At 44.2% G+C, this 24,971-nt stretch overlaps 1 protein-coding gene across 3 annotated transcripts; it reads right to left on the bottom strand.

Moving 5' to 3' along the window:
* Window positions 1-3,521: 3,521 nt before the first annotated feature.
* On the bottom strand, window positions 3,522-23,691 carry HTR1D (5-hydroxytryptamine receptor 1D). 3 transcript variants are annotated; one of them, XR_013941767.1, is made up of 6 exons: window positions 23,304-23,691; window positions 23,004-23,220; window positions 12,755-12,800; window positions 8,667-8,707; window positions 5,985-7,219; window positions 3,522-4,711 (listed from the first exon to the last, which is right to left on the bottom strand). XR_013941767.1 is itself a non-coding variant. In XM_080566763.1 (4 exons), exon 4 carries the CDS (start codon window positions 5,921-5,923, stop codon window positions 4,787-4,789), a length of 1,137 nt encoding a protein of 378 aa, XP_080422889.1. In that variant the 5' UTR covers window positions 5,924-7,219; window positions 8,667-8,707; window positions 12,755-12,800; window positions 23,004-23,141; the 3' UTR covers window positions 3,522-4,786. The 3 variants fall into 3 exon arrangements, 1 of the variants encoding a protein (XP_080422889.1); XR_013941768.1 differs by lacking the exon at window positions 23,304-23,691 and having other exon boundaries at window positions 3,522-3,991; window positions 4,546-7,219; window positions 23,004-23,141; XM_080566763.1 differs by lacking the exon at window positions 23,304-23,691 and having other exon boundaries at window positions 3,522-7,219; window positions 23,004-23,141.
* Between the last annotated feature and the right edge of the window lie 1,280 nt (window positions 23,692-24,971).

Genomic DNA, 24,971 nt, shown 5'->3' with positions numbered 1-24,971 from the left:
ACAACCAAGTGGCAGCTTTGCTGCCAAGTTTTTGCAGGAACACCGTGACCTTAGGGCTCGCTGCTAGCGTGATGCCTTGGAGCATGAGGTAGGAACAGGATTAGTAGTTCTTAAAGGACCAGTCTGAAGGCAAGCCCTGCCTTAGGCAACATGAAGTTATCAGACAACAAAAAAGGCTTTTTCAAGTTCATCAATAGCAAGAGGTCAAAGGAAAACATTGGACTGATATTTGAAGTAGATGGTCACCTAACAGCTAAGGATGAGGAGAAAGTGGAAGCATTTAATGCCTTTTTTGCCTCAGCATTTAATAGCTACAACAGATCTTGGGCTGTCCGGTCCTCAGAGTTGGAGGACCATGACTGAGGGATCAGTGACTTTCCATCTGTGGTCACCAAAATTCTAAGGGAACTGTTTTATCAGCTCAGCATTCATAAATCCACGGGGCCTGACAGCCATTCATGCCAGAGTATTGAAGGAGTTAGCAGATGTTACAGCTGGATCCTTTTCTGCAATTTACCAAAGATCTGGTGAGTCTGAGGAGGTCCCTGCTGACTGGAAGTTGGTCAGTGTTACAGCCACCAACAAAAAGGGCATGAGAGAAGACCTCTCATGGAGACAGGAAACTACAGACCTGTCGGTCTAACCTCAGTCCCTCAAAAAGTTATGGAGAAGATTGTAAGGCATTTGAAGAACAAAGCTATTACCAAGCATAAGCAACATGGGTTTATGAACAGAAAGTCCTGCAGAAAGTTAGTAATTTGATCTCCTTTTATGATAAGGTCACCCACTTGGTGGATGAAGGGAAGAGGATAAACGTAATCTTTCGGGATTTTAGTAAGGTCTTTGATACTTTCCCTCACAGCATCCATCTGGACAAATTGTCCAACTGTGAGACAAACAGCTGGGTGATGCTATGCTGGGTGATGAACTGACTCCACGGTAAGGCTCAAAAGGTCATAGTCAATCATGTTACATCTGGCTGGCAGCTGGTCACCAGCAGTGTTCCCCAAGGTTCAGTTCTAGGGCCAGTCCTGTTCAACATTTTTATCAATGATCTGGGTGCAGGAGTGGAGTGCATCCTTAGTAAATTTGCTGGTGATATTAACCTTGGAGGTGCTGTTGACTCCCTAGAGGGACAAGAGGCCTTGCACAGGGATCTAGGTAGATTGGAGCACTGGACAATCATCAACAGAATGAAGTTCAACAAAGGAAAACGACGGGTGCTGCACCTGGGGAGGCGTGAGGCCAGACACAGATACAGCCTGGGAGATGAGTGGCTGGAGAGCAGCTCAGCTGAAAGGGACCTGGGGGTGCTGGCTGACAGCGGGCTCAATGGGAGCCAGCAGTGTGCCCTGGCAGCCAAGAGGGCAAACCTGATTTTGGGGTGGCATAGGGGTGGTTATGGGGTGCTATGCCTGTCACTGACTTTTAAACACAGCATAGCCAGCTGGTCAAAAGAGGTGATTCTCCTGCTATAGCTAGCGTTGGTGTGGCCTCACCTTGAATATTTTACACAGTCCTGGGATCCGGAATAGAAATAGGATGTTAAGGTCCTTGAAAGCAACTAGAGGAGAGCAAGAAAGGAGGTACAAGGGCTGGAAGGCATGTCCTATGAGGAGAGGCTGAGGACACACGGGTTGTCTAGTCTAGAGAAAAGGAGGCCAAGAGGTGACCTCCTTGCTCTCTGCAACTGCCTGAGGAGGGGGAGCACAGAGGGAGGTCTCTTCTCCCTGGTAACTGATCACAGGATGCACAGGAATGGCACCGAGCTGTGCCGAGAGATGTTCAGACTGGGCATGAGGAAAAATTCCTTTACCATGAGGGTGGTCAAACACTGGAATGGGCTTCCTAGTGAGGTGGTTGGTGCCCCATGCCTGGCAATGTTCAGGAGACTTTTTGACAATGCCCTCAATAATATGCTTTAACTTCTGGCTAGCCTTAAAGAAGTCAGGCAGTTGGACCAGATGACCTTTGTTCGTCCCTTCCAACTGAACTGATTCTATTCTATTCTATTCTATTCTATTCTATTCTATTCTATTCTATTCTATTCTATTCTATTCTATTCTATTCTATTCTATTCTATTCTATTCTATTCTATTCTATTCTATTCTATTCTATTCTATTCTGTGGCAAGGCAAGCCTGTAGCTCTCAGCAGACGCTGGTATAAAGCAGGACATGTCAGGATTATGCTGGCCGGATTGTGAGAGGGGTTGCTGAAAAAACATATTTGACTCTCTCCTTGAAGTCCCTAAGGAACCAAGACCTTCATTCTGGCTTCCAGCTCTGACCCTGACTCTTGGTTTACCTTTTATCCTCTTGCCCTAGTAGTATCTTTTGTTGTTGGTGGTGGTTGTTTTTGTTTTGTTTTGTTTTCAAGCTGTAAAACAGGTAAGTTTGTGCAGTTAAAGCTGCGTACTTCACTCTCTGTACATCTCCTGGTATTTTCTGCTCTCCCTGTGTCCACAAGACTGTGCCAGATTGAACACAAGCATCCAGAAAGCACACGATGCAGGCAGGATGGACAACACAGGAAGGGCATCTGTGGAAGAGGAGGGGAAGTTTAATAGTTACACAAATAAGCAGTGTCTTCATGACAGGAAACCTTTTCCTGTAGAGCAAAAAAACGTCTACACAGTCTGATACTGTGACTTCTGGGGTTATACACACTTCAGGCTGTGACTGTCATTGTGGGAGATGGGAAAGGACTCCTGAGGGAACGAGGGTATGTCATATCGCAGACATTCTCGTAGTAGTGCTTGTAAGACTGCAGGAAACTTTCCAGGGTGCTCTTTGTTCTGGGGGTCAGCCACTGCTGGCAACATTGCTGGGTCATGTTAAAACGAATCTTGTCTTGCTGTGTTAATGCCAAATGGAAAGGCTCCTCCAAGCAGGGTGGCAATTAAACCCTTTGTGTGTAACTAGAGAGAGAGGACTGTAATTCTGTGATCTACATAACTGCTCTGCCTGATCCTGCAGTATGTGGGTCATTCCACTACGTTACTTTATGGTGCAATTCTCATCAGAGGCACCACCACCAAGAAAAAGGCTGTGAAAGAAATGCAAAGGAGAGGCTGAATTGCTTTGATGGACGTGGCCTGTGGTGGAGTGTGTTGGGATGGCCAAGGCAGTGGATGATGGAGTTGAATTTGATCAGACTGAGAATTGGATCAGTTATCAGAAGGATGGTGGGATAACTCCTTCAAAGCAATGCATGCTACTGATATGCATTATGAGCATGTATTTCTGCTATAACATGATCAGTGACTCTAAAAAGGTTAATGAAATGTGGGCTGCAGCACTTAGTGTGCTGTCCTTTCTGAGACTTCAGCCAAGACCCGGAGCAATCCTCCATGTGCCAGCTTCCCACCTTCCAAAAACGGGAAATAATCCTAGAGACAGAGAAGTTACAGGGAACGTACTCCACTTCCACTGCCCCAGAGGAGAATCCTGACATCATGATTTCTGACAGAAGTTTATTTGGCAAGTTCTCAAACACTTACAGAAATAGTGACTTCATATCTACTCCAACAACCTTAATTTGTAAGAAAGGTTTTCTTGATATTTCACTTAATTCTCTGCCTTCTACTTCCCTGTTTTCTTGTCTTGCTCTCTATGAATATGGAGAACTGATTATTTCCTTCCTCTTGGCAGTTGACCTTTACCTATCTAAAGACTTCAGCCCTCAGTTGCCCACATCTTTCAATGTTTTCCCAGGGGTTCACAGTTTCTACGTATCATTTAAAGATTCTCAATTCTCATGAAGACTTAAAAAAATAGGTTTTTATTGTCTCACTCTTAAGCACTTAGTTGCTCCCTAAAGGAGTCTGAGTGCCCATGGATTAGACACAGTAAAGTTCAGCTTTCCTTGCTGAATTAGCACTGCTTCATTTTTCTATGGGTATGGAATAAACATGTACTAGAACTGAGGAGTAAGACTTCTGGCTCCATTCTGATGTCCCAGTCATTCCACACTGGTACTAAACATATTTTCTTGTTTCAGATTGGGTGTGGGAAAAAGAAAAGAAAAAAGAAGAAAGAAAAAAAAGGACATATAAAATCAAGGTAATTTTCAGTAATCTTCATGCTATTTATTTTGCAGTATTTCTGCACTGGCTATTCTACTCATGATAAAATGTGTAAAAATGTTTTCAAATAAACTGTCTTCTTTCTGCAGTTTACCAGAAGTGTAGCTTCAATGAATACGTTTGTGAAGTGTCCACAGAACTTTCATACTTGCTATGACTTTGTGCCCTGCTGCTTACAGGCAGGCTGTGTCACATGTTTTCTGAAAAAGTTACTGGTTTTATCAATTTCAAATGGATTGGACACATGCTATAGAAAATACAGGCATCAGATCCTGTTCTCCAGAAACTTTCTCAGCCTACATAAATTGCTAATAATATACAGCAGAAATACTGAAGTCCTGCAAATATGCACACGTTTTGCTCCCATCAGGTTACAAAGGTATGCCAGACTTGGTAGTATGTGCCATCTCATCAACAAAACTTAGCTTTCTGATTCACAGTCTTTCATTTGTTACAAACCTTACTTCATATGTTGATCTTACATATACAAACGATCACTGGAGAGACCACAGACAAGTTCTCTTATGATATACAGAATTCCAGACAGAAAGAAGCAAATTGGCAAGAAGTTCCCAGTTACATGCACAGCACAGGGCAGCAGAGATGGCAGTTACCGCTCTATACCCTAGGAATCAAAGCACAGAAAATCTCAGGGGAGGCTGCAAGATTGCACAAGAGTCAGTAACACAATAGGAGAGGATCAAGATGAGCACTTTTTGAAATGTATAAGTTTTTGGAAAGCCTGTTTAAATTCTTCATTAAAAGCTGTATAAATGACTGGATTGATTAATGAGTTTAAGTAACCTAACCATGTAAAAAAGTCCAGTAGGATGGGATGAAACCAACATGCATCCTGACAGATTGGCAGGACAAGAGACATGACAAAAAATGGCAGCCAGCAGAAAATGAAAGCTCCCAGAATAATGCCTAAAGTTTTGGTGGCTTTCCTTTCTCTTGCAGCAGAAATTCTTTTCCTTTCAAGGATACTATCTGCAAGTTTTATTTTAACATGATTGATAAATATTGGGGATCCACTTGAATGGGAATGCCCTTCATGAAGGCTAGCATTAATGGAGCAGAGGGAAGACCCAGCAGAGCCAGTAATCAGGTGTGCAGTAGTAAATCGTTTCCCATATAATGAGGGTGGCTTCAGAATCCTTGATCGAGCTGCTACATAAATTCTACCATACAAGATTAGGAGAAGCACAGTTGGGATGTAGAAAGCTCCACAGGTGGAATAAATTGTGTAGGAAATTTGATCTGTGTTCACTGTACATTTTGCAATTTCTTCATGAGCTTTCACTTGCCTCCAGAAAAATGGTGGCACAGAAATACTAATAGAAATCATCCAGACCACAGCAATCATGAGCACTGCTCGGCCAGCAGTCCGGCGTTTGGCATATTCCAAAGCATCTGTGATAGCCCAATATCTGTCCAGTGCAATAACACAGAGATGTAGGATTGAGGCTGTGCAGCATGTGATATCTGACGATAACCAGATATCACACAACACTTGGCCAAAGGCCCATGTGTGGGTGACGGTGTAAGCAATACTGATGGGCATCACTAGAACAGACACTAAAAGATCAGTCACTGCCAAGGAGCCAATGAGGTAATTTGCAGGTGTGTGGAGCTTTCTAGTCAAAAAAATTGTAATAACAACAAAAACATTTGCAAGGATCGTTGCCAAAGTTATGACAGACAGAAGGACTGACAGGGATATCTTCAGCCCTAACAGTGTCCTTTCATCCAAAGCCAGTGGTGTTTCAGTAAAATTTAATGACTTATTTGCTGAGCTCTGGAGAGAGAGCTCTGCTGAAAGGTTATACTGAGTCATCCTCTGTACTGATTTCACTTTCCAATGTAATCTTTCTGGGACAATGAAGAAAAATGCTCACCTTTTTGCTGAAATAGAACTTTTCATACTTGAGTCCAACAGTGAAGAAATATTAACTTGTTGAAAACATCAGATTGCACAGTAGATGAGGTACTCTCTTAAGGTAGATTTTCCATCTCATCTTATGTGATGCTATTGTTAAAGCAAAATGTTAACATAATCATCCAGACATGATTCTGCTGTATAATACAAGAAGTACTATAAGTTGAAATTCAAGCATTTTTCATTTTCATCTTGAAATTTCTAAGTATATGAAGGCAAAGTCATTCTTTATGAACTTTGCACTTTCTCTCTGAACTTATCTTCTACAAAGCTGCATAAATCAATATTGAAAAGTGGAGGCTGAAATAGAAATATCTGGGCATGTAACTGATGCCCCAGTGTTGGGGACAAAGCTATCCTCAAGAATATTTTCTCTTCCACTCTTAATATCTGAATGTCAGGCTTTTGATATTTATAAAGGACTCTATTGGTAGAGCACTCAAGATATAATACACTGCTGTCTGGATTCCTGCTGTAAACATAATTTCTGCCAGGTTTGTAAATCGGGACCTGCTTCTGAACAGTGCAAAGGTCTGTTTTCATTTATTCCTCCAGACCATTCTGGTTTTCTTTTCAACACATTCAGTCTTCAAATGCTGAAGTCCGGTGTTGGTTACCAGAATTCAGTGCATTGGCGCTGAAGCTCACAGAATGTCCCAAGTACTGAGATGTTCCTGATCACGCACACATGGTGAATGATTGTAATGACTTGTGGTGATTCCCTCAAAAGAGGAAGAATATGGCTGATTAAGGGGATCTGGAGAAAGAAAGTGAATGTTTTAGTCCAAAATGGTGATACAGGATTTGTGGAAGTTGAGGTATCTACGTATACAAACCACGGGCTTTCCATACATTTCTTTAGATTCACGTAATGTAACCTGAAATCTTTACAGACCTTAAGAGAGCATCCTAAAACAGATTTCCTTGAGATCTTTTAATCAGACCCACTCACAAGTGCCAGAACGTCACTTACATTATACCAGCCCACGCTTTCTTGAAAGAAATCCTGAATATTGGTCATGAACAGCTTTGAAGCATGATCCGAGGGCTATTAGCAGAGATGCTGAACTTCTTCAAGAACATAACCATCAGGCTGGCTTCCTCCCAACCATGGATGTAAAATGCCTCTAGCAACCATAACTAGTGCAGCTTCACAGCATCTGATAGAGAACTGAGATTCACTTGGTTAGGAATCTGTGGAGCAAGAACATCATATATTCTACATGAAACACTAACGTGTCAAACAGCCTCCCTCAAGCTCCTGAGTCCTAACATAATATACAATACTTTCTGGTTTTGTTGGGTTTTTTTGTAAACATCCACCTTCTGTCAGTCAGACTTATTTTTAGAGATGCTTTTTCTTTTTAGGTGTATTTTTTCAATAAGGGGACCCAGAAGAATCTCGTATTTAATACTAAACTATTACTCTCTGATTTTTTCTTCCAAAACGGCTCACCCCTCTTCGTAATGTACACTGTTGTGACACTGAGCAAAGGCTCAGCAGATAAGAACTTTTAAACATAAGAATGGCCATAGCAAACAAAGAAATCCAGTCATGTGTCTCCAACAAAAGCCCATAGGTTCAGCTCAACTCTGTTGCATTTTTCTGACACTTTCTCTGCTCTGATACATTCTTTCTGAGACAGAGGGACCAGAATCACACAGCTGAAGATGTGGATACACCACAGATTAACGATGCAGCATAATGATATTCCCGTTCTCTTCTCAATTTCTTTCCTAACAGTTCCTGAGATTTACTTTTTTAATCATCACAGACCATTCATCTGACATTTCCATTAAACAGCCCCAATTAATATAATTCCAAGGACATGAGTGGTAACATCAGGATTTCTTTCCTGTTTGCTCACTTTTTGCATCTCTCTGTACTGTCCCTTCTCCCACTTTTTAACCTAACATTCTTTGCAATTCTGAACAGTCAGTCCTTGTCTTTACTATGCTTGAAGAGCTTTGTCTCATCAGCAGATGTCATCACCTCAGTACTCACATACTTTCCAGATCACAGGTAGTCTAAGCCTTCTTTATTTACCTTCTTTGAGAGCCTCTGGCAAAAGTCTCTTAAAAATCCAAGGAATTATATAATTTGGACTTCAACCAATCCATATAATCGTCAACTTTTCCTACTTATTTCAACAGTTTTGTGAGGCAAACTTACCTTTACAAAAGCCATTTTGACTATTCCCCAAAACACTGTACACTGTGTACAGTAATACTATTCTTTATGATAATTTCTGCAAACTGGCCAGGTACAGACATTAGGTTTGTAGACAGTTAGTCAGATCTCTTTGGAAAGCGTAGCTGTCTTGCAGTTGGCAAGTGCAAATGGACTTCTATGTATTTTAAGCAGAGGTTGAAAACCCCTGTTTATACCATTGCACTTTGGATCTTGAGTTGCATCGAGCTCTTTGGCTTAGCATCATCTGATCACGTAGATTTGTTATTGTTCATTTTGGCCAGAAATAAAAGTTCCACTTACAAACATAAGTTTCCTTTATCTTCTCCAGGTTGTTTTTTTTTTGTTTGTTTGTTTGTTTTATTTCACCTTTACCATCCCTCCGACTCTCTGACTCAGTAGTACGTCATTTCACAGCTTACACTTTTAGAGTCTAAGAAAGCACTTTACCTGAATGCTGGGCTCACCACACATCCCACACAGGAGAAAACCTAAACCAAAAACATGAGACGGACTGATTAGCAATATTAAAGACAATGACCGTATTACCTAAAGACTAAAGCCAAATCCAATCTTGATTTCATTTACTGCAAAATGTAATATTGAGCTTTTCCCCGTATATGCCAAGAAACAACCATTTTTCAGTATTAGATAATTTCCAACAATGTGAAATAAAACTAAGTGCATGCCATCCACTCACCAGTACATGAACAATCCTATAAGAAGTCCTATTACTTCCAACAGTTATCAATCACTGCTGAGGGTGGGAGGGTGGGGGGGAAATTGTGAAGCATGGTATTTCCAGTCAAATGAACTAGTCGGAAGTTAAATGAATTATAAATCTTTAAAATACCAGTCAGACACCCTGACACTGGAAAAAGTTCTAACAGAAACTAAACAATGCCTGAAAGATAATGAATTACTGAATTCATTTTTATAAACATACAATGTTTTCTGTGGTGTGTTCAAAGGAAAAGAAAAAGAAAATCTACTAAAAATTCTCCAGTCTGATATTTATCACTTACTTAAAGTGCATTGGCTATTTCCTGTCCCACGAATAAGGCTAACATGACTGAAAGTCAATTTCAAAAGCAGTCCAGATTAGGTTTCTATACCCTGTGACAAAGAAACAGCTTGCAGGATTTCACAGAATCATAGAATGGTTTGGGTTGGAAAGGATCTTAAAGATCATCAATTTCCAACCCCCCTGCCATGGGCAGGGACACCTCCCACTAGATCAGGTTGCTCAAAGCCGCATCCAGCCTGGCCTTAAAGACCTCCAGGAATGGGGCACCCACAGCTTCTCTGGGCAACCTGTTCCAGTGCCTCATCACTCATACTAAAGAATTTCTTCTGAATATCTAACCTAAATTTACCCTCTTCTAGTTTAAAGACATTACTCCTTGTCCTATCACTATACTCCCTGTCGAAGTCCCTCCCCAGCTTTCTTTTAGGGCCCCTTTAGGTACTGGAAGGTCTCCCCAGAACCTTCTCTTCTCCAGGGTGAACAACCCCAACTCCCTCAGCCTGTCTTCCCATGAGAGGTGCTCCAGCCCCTTGATCATCTTTGTGGCCCTTCTCTGGATTTGTTCTAATACTTCCATGTCCTTCTTGCGCTGGGGGCCCCAGAGCTAAATGCAGTTCTCCAGGTCGGGTCTCACAGGAGCAGAGCAGAGAGGGAGAATCGCCTTCCTCACCCTGCTGCCCACACTGCTTTTGATGCAGCCCCAGAAACGGTTGGCTTTCTGGGCTGCAGATGCACATTGCCAGCTCATGTCAAGCTTCTTGTCAACCAACACCCCCAAGGCCCTTCCTCATCGGGGCTACTTTCAAACCATTGAAAATGGATTCTAATCCTTAGAAATGGATAATGGAAATGACAAATGGAAAATGGATTCTAATCATAGAAGTCCATATCTACCTGGGTTCTCGATGCCCAAAGTATTTCTGAAAATATAAGTATCATATATTCTTAATTTTAATAAAATCCTGCACTTGTGCATATACACTATGTCTCTGGTTGTGAATCTTTGACCAAGAAATATGTACAGCATGTTGAGTAGCTCTTACATGTTCTGACTGGCAGGGCAGCATCTATCAGACATCAATAATCCTGCAAGGCAGCTATTAAATATCATTCATTGGTTTCAGAATAAAATGGGAGATTTAGTTCCCTGAGCATTTTGAGAATGTGTGGGCTGACAGTATTTTTGTTCCCTACTTAGAACTTTATCTTGGGTATTCACTGTGCAGACATTAATATATATTACCTATATCCTAAATTATCACCAGGGACTTATGCAGAATAATTAGTCAAAATGTTTTTTCCCTTACAAGCAGTAAGGTACCTCTACACAATATAATGCATGAAACCACAAAGTATAAATAAATAAATAAATAAATAAACGCTCATAGTGTAGTACTTAAACATAACCATAATCCAGTTCCATTAGTCACAAGTTCTTGGGCTACTTGAATAAAACTGACCGGGAGTTGCTCTGCCTGGGGATATGCAGATGGACATAAAATTCTCTTAAAACCTATATCTCTGCTATTGCAAAGACTTACACATTTTCTTAATGATTTAACTTCATATACTATAAATAAATGTCAAATTTAGTGGATTGCTATGAAAACAAGGTTACATGCATACATAAGTGTTTAGGAATCAGGGGCTCTGGATCTACTTTTAAAAGTTTCTTTGAATGTACTTCCCTGCTTCAGAGACTTTCTTTCTTAATTTATGTGAGTTGGCAGTCACTACTGTTGATATAAAAAAACAGTACTCCAGATAAAATTAGTATTTTAGTATCATAGAATCACAGAATTATTAAGGTTGGAAATGATCTCCAAGATCATCTGGTCCAATTGTCCCCCTACCACCACTATCACCCACTAAACCACGTCCCTAAGCACCACGTCCAACCTTTCCTTAAACACCCCCAGGGACGGTGACTTCACCACCTCCCTGGGCAACCCATTCCAATGTCTGACTGCTCTTTCTGAAAAGAAACTTCTCATTTCAAAACTAAACCTCCCCTGGCACAACTTGAGGCCATTCCCTCTTGTCCCATCACTGGTTACCTGCAAGAAGAGGCTGAAACCCATCTCACCACAACCTCCCTTCAGGAAGTTGTAGAGGGCAATAAGGTCTCCCCTGAGCCTCCTCTTCTCCAGACTAAACATCCCCAGTGCCCTCAACTGCTCCTCACACAACTTGTGTTCCAGGCCCTTCAGCAGTTTCATAGCCCTTCTCTGGACAAGGCTCCAGGGCCTCAATGTCCTTCTTGTAGTGAGGGGCCCAAAGCTGAACACAGCACTTGAGGTGCGGCCTCACCAGAGCTGAGTACAGGGGGACGATCACCTCCCTGTTCCTTCTGGCTGCACTATTCCTGACACAAGCCAGGATGCCGTTGGCCTTCTTGGCCACCTGGGCACACTGCTGGCTCATGTTCAGGTGAGCATTGGCCAACACCCCCGGATCCTTTTCCTCTGCACAGCTTTCCAGACACTCTGCCCCAAGCCTGTAGCATTGCATGGGGTTGTTGTGGCCAAAGTGTAGGACCCAGCACATAGCCATGTTGAACCTCATCCCTTGGCCTCTGCCCATCGACCCAACCTGTCCAGGTCCCTCTGCAGGGCCACCCTACCGTCAGCAGATTGACACTTCCCCCCAACTTGGTGTCATATGCAAACTTACTGAGGGTGCACTCAATTCCCTCATCCAAGTCATCAATAAAGATATTAAAGAGGATGGGCCCCAACACTGACCCCTGGGGAACACCACTGGTGACCAGTCGCCAGCTGGATTTAACTCCATTCACTACCACTCTCTGGGTCCAGCCATCCAGCCAGTTTTCAACCCAGCAAAGCGTGTACCTGTCCAAGCCACGGGCTGCCAACTTCCCCAGGAGAATACTATGGGAGACTGTGTCAAAGGTCTTGCTGAAGTCTAGGTAGACTACGTCAACAGGCTTTTCCTCATCCACCAGGTGGGTCACCCAGTCATAGAAGGAGATGAGGTTGGTCAGGCAGGACTTGCCTTTCATGAACCCATGCTGTCTGGGCCTGATCGCCTGGCTGTTTCGCAGATGCTGTGTGACTGCATTCAAGATGACCTGTTCCACCACCTTTCCTGGCACCGAGGTCAGGCTGACAGGCCTGTAGTTTCCTGGGTCCTCCTTATGACCATTATACAGATGAGCGTCACATTAGCAAGTCTCCAGTCATCTGGGACCTCTCCGGTTGACCATGACTGCTGACAGATGATAGAAGGTGGCTCGGCAATCACATCCGCCAACTCCCTCAGCACCCTCAGATGGATCACATCTGGCCCCATGTACTTGTGACAGTTCAGGTGGAGCAGCTGGTCTCTGTTTCCACCTGAGCTGTGGGGGGGTTATTACACTACCTGTCCCGGACTTCCGGTTGAGGAGGCTGAGTACCCCGAAGATAAGTGGTTTGGCTAGTACATAATTAACTTCAGTTATTATCCAGCTAAAATGAATGTCTTCCCAATAATTTAATATTTAATTTACCTTTTATTTAACTAAAAAAAATCCTGAATAGAGACAAATGATTTTCCTGTTGAAAAACAGAGAAAGAAAATAATTAGTTTTCTTAATCTACACACATTGAATAAAAAATCTAAAGCAATCTCTAGATTAAACTTAATATAGGCAAATACAAGGTGAAACATTTAGCTACATATTAAGGAAAGAAGAACACAAATGTATTTACAACACATACACATCCCGAAATACTGTGAGCTCAAAAGGATGAAGAGGCCATTGGCATGTTCAGCTGAGAACAATCTTCCAGTGGGATGTGTTGCCTAGACAGGGTTTAGATGATCTCTGGAGCATGAGAAGACAAGCACTGAGTGAAAACTGAAGTACCCTCTCTCGATAGTACAATTGCCTTCACTATGTGCAATCTACAGTGTGGGTAATTGCAGGCCCTTAGCTGCAGTACCTGAAGTTATGTTTGCAGTGCTGAAGCCGTCAGGCCACGGTGCTCTTTCTGGTATGGTCTCTCTACCAGACAATGCATTGTAGGTTTTCACCCACAGTTCTCAAGATAGAAATCCTATCAAATGAGTTGGCTACATAAGCACTGTCCTTGACTCCTCTTCTTGGGCTTCTCCTGGTGCCCTTGGCCATGGGATGTGGGTATTTTTTCAGTTCAAATTGCACGATTACAGCCTACCAGGATGAGGTTTTCATAGCAGAACACATGACATACAATGGATAGCTTGGAATAAACTCCAGGATTGTGTTGGATGATGGCAGGCAAGTCTTGCTACATGAGCATTCTGGAATGGCACAGAGCAAAGGAGGCCAAACCTGTCCTTGGTTTATTCACACTACTGTCCCCAAAATGGCACGCAGATTTGGTAGTCAAGGGAGGATAAGGCAAACTTAGAGCCATACAGTGAGGTTGAGGATAAACCAAGGTACAGAGTGATCCTGAAGTAAAGATCTTTCATAGTGATGATACAACCTCAGCGAACAGCTCTGTCATAGCAGCCTCCTCTGCAGCCAGTGGGGTGAGAGTGGCACGTCCCAAATGCAGGGCCACTACAGACCAGGACTGTGACTGTCTCCCTCCTTCACCCAAGACATGGTCTGGGATGACTGTGTCCCTCATTTATAAGTAAAGTACTGAAGGCTGCATAGGGGAAGGACCTTTTGGTCAGGTCCTCTGTCTGCACATTCAGTGGTTCCAGGCTAAGTCCAGGATGTGTGTAATAATGCTTTGATATCCTGGAGAGATTGGATGAGTTCTCTTTAGTTCATCAAAAAGAAGAAAAGAGAACATCACCACAGGAAAACAATACTGAAATTAAGAGACAGTTTTAGACAGTGCACTGCTGTTTAACTGAGCAGACAAATGGAAAGCACAGTTCATGATCTGCTGAAGCAAGGCACATATTCAGTGTGAAAAGAGAACACATTTTAGCTGTTGGTGATAACCACTGTTATCATCAATAATGTTAATAATGTTTTCATAGTCCAAGGTGCTTACCTAAAGCCAGGTACTTCCTTTGAAAAGTTGCTTTGTGTTTCAGTTCTATAGTTATAGTAACACAGAAAGGGAAAAGCAGGGAGGGAGAGATGTTGCTCCATTTTAAACTCTAAACTGTGACAAGGTAGGCACACTTGCAAACATGAGGTTAACAGCACCAAAAGATAGTTATAACAGAGTGCCATCGTGTGGACAATGAACATACTTAACGGCAGCCCGTGCACAGGAGGCAGGAGAGATGCCCAAAATTTCTGAAGATACTTAGTCCACAGCATAAACAAAGTCAGGACACATTCCTGTCCCTTCTGGAGTACAGCTACCATCAGGATGATTTTTGCAGAAAGCAATTTTATGATGCAGCTGACAACACATTCTGACAATGCTCAGGTGCAAAGAGAATGCTTTGGTGAACCCATGAATATCTGTGTTGGTGTGAGGTAAGTAGTATATGCAGAAATATATATATTCAAATGAAAATACAGAATTTGCTCTTTCACTGAATAGAGCAGAAAAAGGAGAGAACATGATGAAATATCTTTTAAGAAATTTAAAATGTTTCTTTTAACTTCACACTGAAGTCAGAGGAATTAGAGAGTACATGCTCTACCTTGTAGCTGGGTAACAGCCAGGGATGGCTGAGAACGGTGCTAAATTTCAGGAAACCAATGAAAATCCATTTGCTTTCCTATCTTTTCATAACTGGCTTTAATTTTTCATTTAAACATAGAATCTGCTATCTTGCCTAAATAAACTACATATTCTGTCATGCTCAAACCTTGACCAGTAACAAAGACACACTCTGTGTGACCTAGCAAACAGCAGATGGCACTCCTAACAATACTTGTATTTTTGAAGAAGACATTCATAGGAGAACTCAAAAGAGGGAGACGTTTCTGAGTAAGTTCTTGTATACTAGGGACAATGACTCGAGTACACAGCATTAGAGTGCTTGCGGAGTCCAACTTTGAGACCAGAACACAAACCAAAGACAAAACTTGCTCAAGAAGCTATAGAAATTTGCCAGTCCATAGAACATAGTCAAATCAAGATGCATGTTCTGGGAGAAAAACAAAGTAACGTGACAGTGTATTGTACTGAAAAATTAGGTCCACAGAAAATGCAGACTGTGTAGAAGTCAAAAGGTGGTAAAATCAGTAAAATGGAATGTGACTAGGTTTGCATGTATCAGTACGAAGGACTGGATATGCTGCAAAAGTGATCATAGTCCTAACTAGATTCCTGGCTTTGGATTAAGCTGTCTGAAACACATATGGGAAGGAACAACATTTTGCAAAGGCTATAGATGAGATGGAATAAGCTTGAAAAGAAAAAAAATATACACATGTACATTGCACAATAAAATAGAATTAGGTAGCACCATGTACTGGAACGACTGCCACATTGCTATCATAAATGAACAAAAAAATATATTGGAGAGAAAGTTTAAGAACAGCAATGGTGGTTATTTGTGGTTATTTGCTGTCCATTACACACAAGCTAATGAGCCATTTGAACTTACTGTTAGCAACCTGAAAAGAAAACAGAGTAATCTCGAATAGAAGTATCTTCATATGATGAGGAAATCATTTCAGCATTGGGTACATGAACTAAACTAAGAGCAAAACAAGGGGAATCTAAAAAACTGTCCCTGTTAGCTTGGGACAAGCTGCCCTGTCCCTGGGAAAGAGGAATGAGCACAACTGCAATTGCTCGTTTGTTTTTCACTAAAGCAATGATTGAGAGCTAGAAGTCACAGTTCTTGGGAAAAGCCTAAAGCACTTGCAGGAAGCAGCAGCCCTCAAAGCCACAGTAATGTCACTCAGCACTTAAGGCAAGATCAATTCTTTGCTCCGCTGTTCTCACCCCCACTGTGTGTGGCAGAGTGATGTTCCCCTCAGGTGTCTTGTGCTCCTGCCTGGAGGACTGAGCATGGTTTTGCAGAGCACAGGACCGCTTTTGCTGGCAGGAGGGAGCAGACACTCCTTATGGTCTCAACCTGCTCTCCTCCCTCTCCCATAGCCATGAAGCTGGACTGTGCACTCTGGGCACACAGCACGGGGCCTCGTTTTGGCCAATGCCCTATGGGTGCCTCTCACAGTGCAGCACAAAGGGTGAATTCCTCCTGCCTACCCATCAGGCAGGTAGTGTAGGCACTTGCCTGTGTAGGCATCACATCTATACATGTACCTAGGTCTATTCACATGCACCCTGATGTTTTTCACAGGATCCTGATTCCCTTTGTAGCAAGTATGTGCGTTAGTAGAATAAATGATTAAAAATTCTTTAGACACTGAGCTGAATCAACAGGAGCACAACCTTGCACCTGAATTTCTCATGGGGAGCAGCAAGACCACTGTGTTACTGGCTAGAATTGTTATTCTGATTATTCAAGACATTTCTGAGATCTCAGGTGAGATCTCAGGTGTATCAACACCAAACAACTTTTTAATACTTGGACCTATTTCCAGAAGTAGAGCTTTAATACTCCGGTCATAGCTATTTTGCACCTTCCTGACCTTTATTTGCTATGAGATGACTTCATCAGCATTTCTTAATTCAACATGCTATTGCACTTCATCAGTTATCTAACCAATACTAGGAAATTACAAATCTCATATACCATAAGTATAGATTAACTGTTGATTGATAGCATTATATTGCTAGTCAAATTAAAATGTGTATTTCCTAAACTTATTGTTACAAAAACTTTATTTTCTTAGCTTTATTACATTAGGTCTACACTGATATATCAGTTCTGTTTGCTATGGATATAATGTTTTCTACTGATTATTATTAGTTCAGTAATATGAACACTCTTTTCAGCATTCCTCTCCTTGTCCCCTACTTCAGTGATGTATCATGTGCAAATAAGAAAGTTGAGGTGGGATTCATCACAGTCCACTTAGACATCTGAGAGTCAGAGCTGGTCAGCTGCTAAGACAGCTTGAATAACCCACCCTTCAGGGTGAGCATCTCTCTTCCTTGACTGTAAGGGGAGCTGGTACAAAAGAGTTCATGTTTCCAGAGAAGTATACATGATATTTCATATGTTCACTCTAGCACGGTTCATGCAGCACAATTAAATCTCTAATGCTAAGATTATTGTGACTATTTCAAAGTAAATCAGGTATGCTTATTTTGTTTCTTTGATACAGAGAACAATACTCTAAGTGCTAAATTGTATAAAAAGCACGTCCTAGTTTAAAATAGCAACTATGGTAATTAGCAAGCAAGTACTGGCAATGTTTAGTACTTTCTCTTCCCCCAGTGTGTACAAGCTATCCAGCCCATTGCTAACTGCCAAGCCACAACTGCTGATATATCTTTTAACTAAATATGACTTCTGATGGGGCTTTGGGCAGCCTGATTTAGTGAAAGATGTCCCTGCCCATCATAGGGGAGCTGGACTAGATGATCTTTAAAGGCCCCTTCCAACCCAACCCATCCCATGATTCTATCATTATCAAAAAGAAAGGTTGGGATTTAGTGAGCAGTGATGCTGGTAAATGCTATAGCACAGCGTATGTTACCATGATTTCTTTGGAGGAAGGAGCTAGGGCACTTAGCTCTAGCATTACCTAAACTCCATCAGTCTTACAGTGTCTGATGACAAATATGACAGACATCTCCAATGACTTTCTTTCCTCGTGTTTCCTCTCCCATTATTATTCAATACCATACAATAAGTGGAATTGTAAGGGCTGATGAGATATAGTGTTGTGTGAGATTAAACACATCGGATGCAATTCATACAACTGAGCAGCATATATCACAGATGTCATCTACATGTCAGTCAATCACCTGACCTAAGTTAACTACCAGGAGGAAAGATCATATTGTTGCTTACAATTTGATAAATCTCATCTCAAAAGGACTGATTTCTCTCCTCTGACTATAAAGAAAGTTCAGAAAATTAGCTCAAATGTAGGTGACTGATGTCTAGGCACATATGGGCAACTAAATGTTCCTGTGAAGCCCAGCACATAGGCATGCAAAGATGAGGTTGCATGAGCCCATGCCCAGAAGTAGCCTTGTGCCAAGTCTTCCATCACACTGAAGGCCTCTCAGTGCCAGCTGACCTGCGCACAGTGGAGGCACAGAGTGAATTTGGGTTTGCAGACAAGCCCAGAGGTGCCTTTGTAACACAGCCATACCCAAGTGTCTGCAAAGTGGGATTCAGGCCACGTACAGTGATGGTGTTTCTGATCTGGACAGTCTTATTGCTACAGAAGGCCTGACCTGGCATGTCTGTGTCCTGATTTTGCTTGGAATACAGTTAACTTTCTTCCTAGTACCTGGTATGATGCTGTGTTTTGGATTTAGGATGAGAATAATACTGATAATACACTGATGTGTGGCACTTTTATAATCAGCTGTAATCCATAATCATAGATGCTGGAAAGAGATACAAAGAAGGAAAAATACTTGCAGGCTCCAGCCAAACTAATTGTGCTCAGTTCAGCACTGCACTGTGCTCTGCTCTGCAGATCATCTGTTGATGCTTTATTCAACTCGGTTTCAAGGTATGCTGCCATTCCCATGAGACTTCATCTCTAAGCACAGTGGTCCATTACAGTTTCTCAGGGCCATCCAAATGCACCAAGTTTCACTTTTATCCTTTAGCCATTTTTAATTTGCCTGTTTTCTTTTCCAGTCCAGAACTCCAGAAGAAATACAGTTTTTCCACGCACAGCTCTGCAACACACAGTATCATGCAGCTTTGCCTGTAGAGGGATTCGGAAGGCATTGGTTGATGTGCTGATATTTGCACTGAAATAAACAGTCATGACTTAAAAATACAAGCTACAATAGTAGAATCGATCTGCCTAACTACATATGTTTAATCAGAGCACCCACATGCCCTTCACTCCCCATCTTTCCCCTTACTGACAACACAGGGAATGAGGTAGTTTCAGAGGGCAAGACAGTGACCATTGATGCAGCGCTTCCCCACCTAGTAAATAAAGTCAATATGCACATTTGCAGAAACATGGCCTTACACTTCCTGGAAGAAGCATTCATTTATCCTGCTCCTCCTTACCCTCTGTTCTGGAGGCAATTCAGGAAGAAACTGGGAACAACCTTGGGCTGAATGACCTCATCCAGAACTGGCAGCCAGATGTGTCAGAGAGCACACGGGTTTACCTACACACACGCAGAATGTAATTCTACTGTGATGGGAACTAGAAGGCCCAGCAGCTGGCACTGCTTTCAGTAATGGCTTGGTTAGTGAAGTGGATGGTATGCTTCTTCCAGTGATATAACACTGGAGAGGTCTTAGCATATGAGAGAACAAAATTAAGAAGATCAAATTTGAGTATAAGAACAAGTACAAGGTATTTGTACTGCATGGCATCCAGGGGATCAGGCCCAGACAGCATGGGTTCATGAAAGGCAAGTCCTGCCTGACCAACCTCATCTCCTTCTATGACTGGGTGACCCACCTGGTGGATGAGGAAAAGCCTGTTGACGTAGTCTACCTAGACTTCAGCAAGGCCTTTGACACGGTCTCCCACAGTATTCTCCTGAGGAAACTGGCTGCCCGTGGCCTGGACAGGTATACTCTTCTCTGGATAAAGAACTGGCAGGAGGGCCATGCCCAGAGAGTTGTGGTTAATGGAGTTAAGTCCAGCTGGCGTCCCGTCACAAGCAGTGTCCCCCAGGGGTCGGTACTAGGGCCTATCCTGTTTAATATTTTTATTGATGACCTAGATGAGGGGATTGAGTTTACCCTCAATAAGTTTGCAGATGACACCAAGTTGGGGGGAACTGTCGATCTGCCGATGGGTAGGGTGGCCTTCCAGAGGGACCTGGACAGGTTGGGTCGATGGGCAGAGGCCAGTGGGATGAGGTTCAACAAGGCCTGGGTCCTGCACTTTGGCCACAACGACCCCATGCAATGCTACAGGCTTGGGGCAGAGTGTCTGGAAAGCTGTGCAGAGGAAAAGGATCCGGGGGTGTTGGCCAATGCTCACCTGAACATGCGCCAGCAGTGTGCCCAGGTGGCCAAGAAGGCCAACGGCATCCTGGCTTGTGTCAGGAATAGTGCAGCCAGAAGGAACAGGGAGGTGATCGGCCCCCTGTACTCAGCCCTGGTGAGGCTGCACCTCAAGTGCTGTGTTCAGCTTTGGGCCCCTCACTACAAGAAGGACATTGAGGCCCTGGAGCCTTGTCCAGAGAAGGGCTGCAAAGCTGGTGAAGGGCCTGGAACACAAGTCCTCTGAGGAGCGGCTGAGGGCACTGGGATTGTTTAGTCTGGAGAAGAGGAGGCTCAGGGGAGGCCTCATTGCCCTCTACAACTTCCTGAAGGGAGGTTGTGGTGAAGAGGGGGTCAGCTTCTTCTCCCAGGTAACTCATGATAGGACTCGAAATGGCCACAAGTCGTGCCTGGGGAGATTTAGATTAGATATCAGGAAAAACTTTTTCTCTCTAAGAGTGTCAGGCACTGGAACGGCCCGCCCAGGGAGGTGGTGGAGTCACCGTCCTGGGCGGTGTTCAAGAAGCACCTGCACAAGGTGCTATGAGATATGATTTGATAGCTTAGTGGGTATTATTGGTGATGGGAGGACAGTTGGACTAGATGATCTTGTAGATATTTTCCAACCTTGAGTTTCTATGATTCTATGATTTGTATTTAGTTCAGGTAAAAATAAGCAGCTGTCCTAGCATATGATGGAGTGTAACAAGCTAGATAACAGCTCTGCATAGTGTAGGACCAACATGTACTGTCATCAGTGTCAGCAATATTGTACCCCTTTAAAGTGGCAAAGACTTTGGTAGATTGGTCCTATTCTTAAATAGGACCTCAGATAGATCTTAATCTGTTCATCTTGAACAAAGCTAAATGGAAGCCTTGTGTTCAGCCTTGGGCACTGTGTTCCCAAGAAGATATGGACCGCATTGGAAGAGCTCAAAGGAAAGCAGTGAGGATCTTTAGAAAAGTGAATATATGAGAATAAATTGAATGAACAGGAATGTCTGGGCTAGAAAGGACACAGCTGGAGATGTTCAACAGACTTCATATGCATGAAAGCCTGCTGCAGAACAGGAAGGAAAAGTCTGTTCCCCACGGCTATGACTAATATCACTGAAAGGAGAGGGATTTAGCTGCACCAAGGAAAACTGAGCTGTTAAGAAGACCTTGCACATGGTAAGGGTAGTGAAGCTCTTAAAAGAATTGCTTGAAGACACTGTGACATCTCTGTCATAGAAATTTTTAAGGGTAGCTTAAACAATCTTTCTGAAACACGATTTCCAACAGCCCAGTACTGGGGAAGCAAAATGGATTAGAAAGGGCCTTTTGCCCTGTGTAAAACAGTGCAAATACTATTTTTTTTATTTCAGTACACTGTAAACTTGAACCAAAATCCAAGACTGTGCAAGCTTTGCAGGACACCATAGTTCAAATCTGAAACTGGCTCAGGACTCAGCTTTATGGTACTGTGATGCACCGACTGGTAAGGAATGACACAACTGCTTATAACAACTTCTCACTGGGTGCCATCAGGGAACCAGGGCTCCCAGTCTTCACTGTTTCAGAGCATGAACAGGAGGAAGGAACATTTCCGTGACTCTGCCAGGTAGGAGCACTTTGCCACTGATTTTTGTTCTGCATTTAGGTGAGGACAGTGTACTGTCATCATGCTTACTCTCTGTAAAAGACACTGAAAGCAGCCAGGCCCATCACATCTTCCTGCATTTTGACATGTTTGAATTTAAAAATATACTTTGCAGAACTCTAAAAATGCTGTGAACCAGCATTGCTCACACCACAGAGCAGATTTGATTTTTCTATTTTCTGATTCTCTGCCATTTACTCACACATGCCTGCATTACATGTGCTCAATTTCGATCTCCTTCTAGCCTACGAGAAGTGTGATATAGGGAGTGACCACTGGCTGCAAAGGAGACAGAACAATCTGTGATTTCAGGAGAACTAAGAGTGATGTCTGGTGATGATGCTATTCTGAGAGTCAGGATCTGGGATTAAAAGGGAAAAAAGTTACGGGCAACATGAAAAACAACAGATTGACAATATGTGTGATATTTGTTCATTTTAATATTTAAGAAGAATGTATGATGCACAAGCTAAATTCTTTGTTATGATACCATCTTAACTTTGGGGTAAATACAAAAAACACATCTGTCCTGAGAAACCTCATGGATCTCAGCCATTGCTTCCTGGAATGACCTGTTTAACACTCCATTGACATCAGTACAACAATAAAGAAATTACAATTACTGGCAAAGGTACCTTTCCGCTGTTCTGAAGGCAGCTGCCCACTTAGTTTTGTGAAGGACGTTTCTTCCCTGGAGTTTACATCAGGCTTACAACTGGGGAAGAGAAGGTCTCTCTGGTGAAACTTTATTCTCCTTTAAGCCCCTGTCATGTCTCACATATTGGTGTCCACGGTATACTGGAAAAATTAGGACTACCTCATGATCACTGCTGGCCACCACCAGGGCTGGCAAACCTTGTCCTTGGCTGTTTTATAATTCTGCTGGAACTCCTGCTCTTTGCTGTAGTACTAAAACTCATCCCCAAAAGTGTTTCACATCCATTGTTTGCAGCAACAAGTGACATACAGTGACAGAACAAGGGCTCCAAGTGACAGTTTTGAACTGGAAACCCCAGCTCACACCCAAGCAGGTACATGCACATGGAAAGAACAGGATGACTCCAGGAGTATAACATTACAATGGGGGCTCCTGGCTTTATGCTAGCACCACAACAGCAGTGACATTTGGTCGCCATCATACCTGAAGCAGGAGAGAGGAAGAAGCCAGACTGCTGGGTCACTCGTGGTACAAATCAGGATGGCGTAGGTCAATATTAGGACCAATCCAACATGACGGATCTCTGAGACACGGTTTTCCGTGTTTCAAGGCTTCCTCCAGATCATTTCACATAGAAATTACACTTCCGAAGCGGTTCACTTCATCTACCAAATATCACTGTATAAATGGGGAAGGAGACCTGCAATATCAAAACGTAAATCATTTAAAACTCCAAACTGCTTGTGAGCACAACGCTTCCCTTAAAGATAAACTCGTGCTCACGTCCACGGCCGCTGTTCCTCGGCCGCCAGCTCTCCCCGCTCACCCGCGGCCGGGGAGCGCGCAGGCCCACGCGGGCACACCAGCTCCCACCGGGCCGGGGGCGGCCGCCGCAGGCCCCGGCCTGCAAATTCCGCCCGCCCCGCTCCGCGAGCCCCTCCGGCGGCGGCCTCCGGCGCTGGGGTCGCGGGCCGGCGGCCAGCCCGGCCCCGGAGCCGACGGGCCGGCAGGGCGGGGGGAGGCGACGCCGGCGGAGAAGCCCCACGGAGCGCTTCCCGTCCCACCCCCCTCGGCAGGGGTCCCCCCGGTCCCCGCTGGGCTCCCGCCGCAGCAGCCGACTTCGACCGGGCACCGCGGGAGGCTCCCCCCTCGCCCGGCCGGGCCAAACCGCGGCGGCGGCGGCCGCCCCGTCGGCGCCTCCCCGGCATCGCCCCGCGGCCGGCACTCACCTGCCGCCCCCGCCGTCCCGCGCCCGCCCGCTCTGGCTGTGGCGGCGCCCGCCGTGCCCGCCCTAAATAGCGGCGGCCCCAGCTCGACTCGGCTGCGCCACCGCCACGCGTCCCGCGCCGCTCGGCTCCGCTCGGCTCCGCTCCGCTCGGCTCCGCTCCTCGGGCGGGCGCGGCGGCAGCGGCGGCGGCGGCGCGGCTCGCTCAGCCCCGGGGGCCGGGCTGGGGGAGCTCTGCCGCCCGCGCTGCCGCAGCTCGAGCGGCTGGGCCGGGGGAGCGGGGAGCCGGGTGCTGCCGGCGGCGCCGGTCCCCGGGCGCCCCGTGGAGCGCCCACGCCTGCCCGCGAGGGGCAGCCCGGGCTGACGGCTGGGGCACCGGGGCTGCTCTGCGGGGAGGGGGAAGGGTGGGCTTGTCTCCCTCCTGCGGGGTGGTCCCCACACTGGACCCGCAGGTCTTGACTGCACCGCCTGAGCCGTAGCCAGGGTGCTGTGTCGGGAAGCGTCGCTCCAGCGGGCTGCAGCGTCGTTGACCCTCGTAATTTCAGGTTATATCAGCAGGTTATTTCAGGAAACAGCCTCGGCAAGATAATGGTGATGTCCCAAGGCAGTAGAGGCACAGCCCGTGGCCTGGAGGAGACATGGGTTTGAATGCTTCGCTGGATGGGCTTGAGTAGACGGCTGCAGTGGAAAACACATCTGTGTGCCTCAGGCTGAGGATTCGTTGCCCTGCTGTAGCAGTGCAGACCTCCTACAGCCAAAGTCAAGAGACCAAGAGTGTTAGTTCCAGCTCTTTTGAGAGATGCAGTTAAAGGTGTTTGTTTGTTTTTCTGCATTTGGTCTCTGCTGTCAAATAAAAGGTTTTGGTTGTTGTTTCTTTTTCAACAAGCAGTAACTTTGTTCATGCTAGACAAAGCGTTTATATAAAAGCAATTCAGGTAGAGCCAAGGTATTGGAACAGCAATGATAAAGTCATAGCCCTTTTACTATATCATTTGGTCTTAAACAGATTTTAAATTAGACGCTGCCAACCAGCTGTCTCCGTTTCCCTTTGACAGCTAATTTACATATTGGATTATTTTCAAAAAACAGCTAATTTCATGTTTTTTGAACACTTACTACTGTTGATAGCCAGGCTTTGTCATCTACACCAGAGTATCTCAATTTGACAGGCTGAAACTCATTTGTACTCAGGAATTTTGTGATTTGGAATACAAGTCTGCTGTAGC

Source organism: Anser brachyrhynchus (genome assembly GCF_964034855.1).
Source record: "Anser brachyrhynchus genome assembly, chromosome: 24".
Lineage (NCBI taxonomy): Eukaryota > Metazoa > Chordata > Aves > Anseriformes > Anatidae > Anser > Anser brachyrhynchus.
Note: the sequence above shows the minus strand (reverse complement) of the source record. Positions and strands in the feature narration are given on the sequence as shown.

Coding starts and splice junctions, on each gene's coding strand:
- HTR1D (XM_080566763.1), bottom strand. CDS start 5,923: ATGACTCAGTATAACCTTTCAGCAGAGCTCTCTCTCCAGAGCTCAGCA.